The sequence below is a fragment of the mitochondrial genome of Malus sylvestris, assembly GCF_916048215.2.
Source record: "Malus sylvestris mitochondrion, complete genome".
NCBI lineage: Eukaryota > Viridiplantae > Streptophyta > Magnoliopsida > Rosales > Rosaceae > Malus > Malus sylvestris.
The window spans coordinates 233,467-240,000 of NC_065226.1; the positions used below are offsets into that span (position 1 = coordinate 233,467).

The 6,534-nt window shown below is 49.1% G+C and overlaps 1 protein-coding gene across 1 annotated transcript in view; it reads right to left on the reverse strand.

Annotated features, from left to right (window-relative positions):
• Positions 1 to 514: 514 nt before the first annotated feature.
• nad4 (NADH dehydrogenase subunit 4) overlaps positions 515 to 6,534 on the reverse strand; it is an 8,487-nt gene continuing 2,467 nt past the window's right edge. Inside the window, exons 3-4 of the mRNA in view lie at positions 2,972 to 3,394; positions 515 to 603 (exon numbers count right to left, since the gene is read on the reverse strand). Of these exons, the coding sequence (YP_010438138.1) occupies positions 515 to 603; positions 2,972 to 3,394 (512 nt within the window). The remainder of the gene's footprint in view (positions 604 to 2,971; positions 3,395 to 6,534) is intronic.

Consider the following 6,534-nt stretch of genomic DNA (forward strand, 5'->3'; position numbering starts at 1 on the left):
GGTTCTCGTCCCACAGACCCCATTTCGTGGGCTCGCTGGGCCCTCCAGTTTTTCCGATCCCTCTCTTGACTCGCAAGACGCGCTTTACTCACCATAGAATATAGAATAGATCGAGGAAGCAAAGCAACCATTGCCTGCTTGTCAGGCTAGATTCCATCCGATCTTGTTTGACTGCTTATATACATAATTAGTTAACCCTTCCAAATAGCCCAGAAAATGATAGCCATCAAAAGGCCTAAGCCCATATAGCCTCGGCCTGTCAAAATGATGTTCAGCGGTCTCTACCCAAGTAGCTGTGGCCCATGATCCAAAGGACCCGCAACCAGTCAATCATGCTATCCTTACCTTTCAACCAACCCCTTCGATTCCGCTTCTTGCTATAACAGAAAGACTTGTCGGAAATCTGGTTGGTCCAACCAAGAAAGGCACGGGAGTCTTTGGGCATCTCACAGTAATGCAACCATCAAATCTTAATAAGATGTTGACCCGTTTTTCTTTTCTTTGCTGATTCCTCTCAATGAAATTTGCCGTGTTGCACTAAGTTACTTACGGATGTATGCATGCAATCCGGGAACACTTTGGGGTGAACACCCATCCGAACAAGTAGGGTCAATAGTTCAGCATTTAGGCCGTAACATTTAGCAAAAAAATCTTTAACCCAACAAGTGCTCTCCGAACCAAGCTAGATAGTCTCCTATCACTAGGCTCACCAACCAACCCGGACTTTTATTCTTATTATTCCTACCGGATACCAAAACCATAAGGATTGTTTCCAGCCATGAGTTCCCATATGACACAAGCGCTCTTGGGTGGGCTGGGCCATTCCATCAAATCTTTGAGAAGAGGCCCGATCTCGTATTTGATGGTCGGCGTGGCGATAGGCTTCGCTTCTACGACTGCCTCCCCAGCCGTTGCAAACACTGAGCGAGAACGATAAGGGGCGCACAATGTCGTTGCGCGGGGATGCGATTCGCCAAGCTGGGGCAAACAAAGCCGTCTGGCCCCCCACCGGATTAGGAATGCGAAGGCCTCCCCTTTTTTATCATTTTGTTTGAGGCTAGAGAATTAAATGCAGAAATAGGGGAAGGGTTCCAAATCTTTTTTGGTTTAAGGGCAGCTCGCCCTGCCGAAGTACCAAAGGCTTTCTAGGCTTACACCTTCCTATTACACGACCTAAATGAAAAAATTCAGTAGCGCCTTAAGCCTTTTGAAGCGCCAGTAGTTGTAGCTGTGGGTAGAACTTTCGTTCTTATTGCTCTGGGTTTCGATCTATATGACCTCCGGGCGGTACAAAGTACACCTCTTCCGTAGAGGCAGGTAGTAACTTAACCCTTAAGAGTCTGTTCAAGGTAGCTTGCTTACTTAGTGCTTGCGCTAAGGTTCTGAAATAAAACAAGCTCGACCATAGGGAGAGGTAGTTTTATTGCTTAGTGTGAAACGCTAAGAGAGGAGCCCTCTTACCTATCAATGGAAAGATCCCCGTGCGTGGCGTGATAAGGAATCCTCTAAAAGATCTCATGAGACCCGCCCACTATTACTACGAAAAAAGGACTGCCCTTCGCTGCTAGGAGAGTCAGCAACTTCTATTAGCGCCGGACCTTGAGTCGAATTGATCGTGTCATGTGCAACGTCCATCAATGATGGTTCATTAATGTCCATTGATTTAGACTCCTTCCCCCTTCCCAACTACGAATAAGATCGAGAGGAGCCCGAAAGCCCCCAACCAAGAACGGAAACGGAAGCCTTTCGACTCACTCCCCATTCTCTCTTAAATAAAGCTCGCCCTCGAGCCCTGGGCAGGTCGGCCGGGTCTTTCCCTGTTGTTCTGTTCCCGCCACGAGAAAGACACACAGAAAAGGTACGCCCAGCGCGCGGAGGATCCGTTGAGAGTTTCTGTTGTCTCGGTAGGGAACTGTACGATCTTTCCCCTATTGTATTGAATCAATAAAAAAAGAGGTCAGTGCTACGGCCCCCTATTGTTTGATCCAATATTGACCGGGGACGAGCCCCGACTTCCATAGGTCCTTGGTTTGACCTCCTTGCTTTTAATAAAGTGGAGCGGGGAAATTTTATCGTACTTGCTCAGTGTGCTCCCCTTGCGTCGAGTGCCCCGCCCGGTTCACTGGGCTGTTGGCCTACCAAGCACTTGCCCGCAGCTCCTGCCGCCCGAAAGGCGGGCGGAGCGCTCGTTCTCCTTACTGTTCTCTCCGCCCCCCCCATTGCTCTAGCCATAAGCTATGGCTCGCAACCGCGGGGGCCCGCCCTGCGAGGCCAGGGTGGGCTCAGCGGTCAGGTTAGCCCCCATTCGAATTACGTTAGGGGGTCTTTCGCTTTGCCAGATCTAGAGAGATACTACGAGTCCTCCGTCCCAGATTCCATCGCCGCGGCCATCTGGTTCACCGGTACTACCAAAAAGTCTCATGCTTACGTTACTGTTATTGATGGTTTTATTATCTTGGACCACGAAGACCCCGGTCGTGCTTCTGGTTTCCATTCCCATCATCATATTGATGATAAATCACCTCGTGCTCTGCCATTAAGAACTTGGAGTCCGTATCATGGTGAAGGTAAGGTAACGCTGTGATTCTTGCTCAAAAAACAGACCGAACGCGTTCGAGTTATTGGCTCGTCCAACCCGGCTGCATTCATGAATCGCCCGTTCAACTGTCCCTCGGAGACACGGTCGAGAAGTACCATGTATGGTTGCCCCCCGTCCTTTCTTTATCTCGGTCCCACCCAGCAAGATACGGCTCAGCCAAAAAACGGCCCCTGCGCGAGCCTTATTTTTTTAGTAAAGTAAAGCTTTGGCTCCCACTAAAGAAATGGATCAAAAAAAGGGGGGACTTCTGCAACGGGCTATGCCACCCAAACCAACTGAGGGAAGTCGCATCCGTCCCATCGCAAGCACCTACAATGTCATGATCACATTGGTTTACCCTTTTTTCTTTGGTAGTTCAACGGACGGTCGCCCCTCCAACAAGAAAGGGTATAAATATAGAAACTTCTCTGCCATTTGGATCGGAGAATTTATGGAGGAAATCGGCTTTTAAATTTCCAGAAACCAAACGATTATATAGCCAAAGGGAATACGCCGCGCCTAAAATCATCCCAAGCGCTGCTAATGTGGCTACTAAGCTATTTCTTTGGAAAGCTCCTACTAAGATGGGAAATTCCCCGATAAAGCTGCTAGTACCGGGTGAACTCATATTGGCCAAAGTGGAAGAGAAGGAAATGGTAGAGAGATTCGGCATGGTGCTCACTGAACCTCCGTAATATCTAACAAGTCGAGTCTTATGTCGGTCATATAGAACACCAACACATAGAAAAAGGGCTGAAGGAACCAGTCCATGACTTAACATCGGTAGAATGCTACCTCCAATTCCCTGTATGTTCGATAGAGCCAAAAATTCTCCCCCACTGATCGGAGTACGCCGATTACCCCCCGAACCGTACAAGATAGTTACCGCCTATCATACGGCTTTCTAACTTCACTTCTTTTTCTAGTCGTTCCGTTCTGTCGATCGATGGTAGTATAAGAGATCCGTAACTCCCTAAAATTATTTACATAATGGTTCCTGCTTCCTACCCATAGTTAGCATGTATCTCCCCGGGTCATACTTGAGTATCACATCGTAGACCCCCACCCCAACTCTATCTTCCTTATCAGTGAACCGGAAATAGTGCATAGGTACTCTTCAATGCTGCGGGGACGAGACGACGTGACATACTACGATCACGTACAGAAGTGCTGCCCTTCGGCTCGGCAATATGGAACCTCTCAACAGCTCCCGTTCCTTTATGAGGTCCTATCGGGATAGGTAGGCCCAATCCTTTCCCCCCCTCCCTCCATAAGACCCTATTTCTCTTTCCCCCTCAAGAAAGAGAAAGAAGAGAATCACTCCTTTCTTTCTTCTCTTCTTTCATGTGAACGGCCCCTTCTTGTATCGAAAGGTTTTGCGTGCTATACACCACGCCACGTTGAGAAAGACCAGCCTCCTATGTACCGTTTTTTTACCTCGAAAGGGGGGTCCTCCTTATGATGCTACGGACGGCTGTCCGAAGTGCAAGGGGTAAACTCGGACTCGGATAGGATAGGATTGTGCGCGCCCGGCCCCTTGGGTGTCATATTTTGGCCGAGTTTACCGTACCTCCGGCCCTTATGTTACGCGACCGTAATATTTTGTTACGTTCCACCGCTGTTACGCCAGAAATAAAAGGTTCCACACGAGCTCCCGTTCTGCGGCGTGGCGGCAGGGCCGATAGGGGATTGGCTCCGGGTGTAGATAGGGTAAAATCTGCAGGGGTCATGCAAGTAAATAGGCCCCTTCCCTTCTCTTTTGGATAAATGGGGTGGTTTAGAAGGCGCTTTCCGATCTACGGTCCCTCGGAGCGAGGGGTTAGGCAGGTAGTATGGGCCCTCTGACTTCCAGCTATGTGCTGTGCGGCTCCCGCGAAGCGAATGAAGGGAAGCTCTTCGAGCTTACGGGTGAGCTTACGCTTACTCTCAGCCTCTTTGATTGGTAGGCGGGCGGCCTAAGCCCCCTACTTAAGATACATTCATAAGGGGAATTTTATGTTGCCGTGACGCTTTTGTTAGGCCGACTACTCTACTATAGGCTACTTTTAGCTTCTATAGCGGCCCTTCCTTTTTTGTGTAGTTGGAGTTTGTATTGGTACTGAATGAACATATCAAACAAAGGCGAGCAGTATAAGCTCTTCTCCGGCCTGGGAAAAGCAGCGAACTCTAGAAGCTAGGGCGTTGTTCGCCTTTGGACACGAACACTACTCCGTTCTCAGCGGAAACCCGCCCCAGAGATTGAACGGCAATAAGATAAGTCGACGTTCAATCTAAGGCAGCGCTGATAGCTTGTAGTGAACAGCCCCCTTATGAAACCAACCGAAAGCAGCCTTTGGTACTTAAGTAGTTAAGGGATATGGCAGGTTTGGAACCCTTGCTACTCTGATAGAAAGCCGTTTGCTTGTTGCCAAACCCTTCGCCTTTCTTTTGAATCAAAGTAGGTCGCGACTGTTGTATTTTAGTCGGTCGGGGGGCTTATACGACAACTCCGCTTCCTCGTCTTGCTTCTGGCAAAGCTTCTACTTTGCTTGCTTCTCTCGCGCTTGCTTGCGCAAAGGCTTAAAGTCCTTTTCGCTAGGTCCAAAAGCTTCCGTCAAAGCGAAAGATCTGATCCAACAGAAATCCCGCATGTTGAGCGCAGCTGATATGCTGCGGCTACAGCTAGGCGATCATATCATGCCATAATATAATTTTATATGTATAAAGAGATTCCCTAGATATACAGATAGAATAGATATTCATGGATAGACGGACATTCCATTGATTCTTAGTTTTGGGGCTGAAAAAGCTCGTCGATCCAAATGAATCATTCTTCTGATCTCTATTTGCCCCCCGCCCCGAAACTGACCCACAGCACAGCGCCCATTCGCTTCGCGCGCGGGAAGGCAACGAAGTTCAGTTCATGGGACCGTGGCGGAGTGGAGCAGCCGCGACACGAAGTTCCTTACCTTAGCTGGATCTCGCTGGTGCCACCTAAACGGTAGGTAGGCGACGGATGTGTGACGTTTGGAGTTGTCGTTCGTGCACCTGTCCCCAATGGAAGAATGAGTGATCCGTTCCCCTGCGGATCATGGCTTTACCACTCGGTCCCCGATGGCCAGCGGGGGATTTGGTATAGCAGCTCACGTTCGTTTGCGCTGCGCGTTCCCGCTGAACTGGACACGTGTTAGCTGTAGGAAGTATGGTTCCGAAAGTTACTTCGGTTTGCCAGTTCGGGCTCAACTCCTCGCTTTACGTTAGCGGACCTACAGGTCGGGCCGGGGCTCTGTGCTCTTTCTTTCTGTGTGGGACGATGCCGGGGAGAGAGGGGAATGCGTCGAGGCGGCGAACAACAACACAACTGCATTTTGGCTTTTCCCTCCATGAGATGAGCCCAGTGCATTGGACCGATGGATAAGAGAACTGACTGAGCTGGCCTAAAAAGCGCTTGGGCGTTCTACGTACGATGTAGTAGACTCCATCAGATACATATCGATTTTTTTCTGATGGATCAAGAATAGATGGTTGTCTCATCAATAGATAAAAATAGGAGATTTCCCCTTATTATTGATGGATTCCCTCTCTATCCATTCCTACTCTTTCGATCTATCAGAACAGATCAGGCTATCTATCAATCGATTTGAAAATTGCACGTTCATATCGCTTTTCGTTCATTTCCGCCACGCCAACATAGCCGCCATAATAAGAAGCAGGCGAAACAGCTAGAAGCGCTCGCTTCTAGCCCTTTTTTTCTTATTCACGAATGAATTGGGAAAGCCAACAGAAAGATTCGATTCAGACTTCGTAGAGCCGGTGCTGCTGTTGCCTGCGCGCAGGGCCGTCCCCCACTCCCGTCCCGGGGCGCTAAGGGGCTTTTGTTTTTGAAAGAGACGGCAGTGTTTTGTTTTGCTGACGCCTCGAATCAAGCTTTTGTTGCGACATGCTATGTTTTCTCCCCCATTGCTAGTAGGTTGATG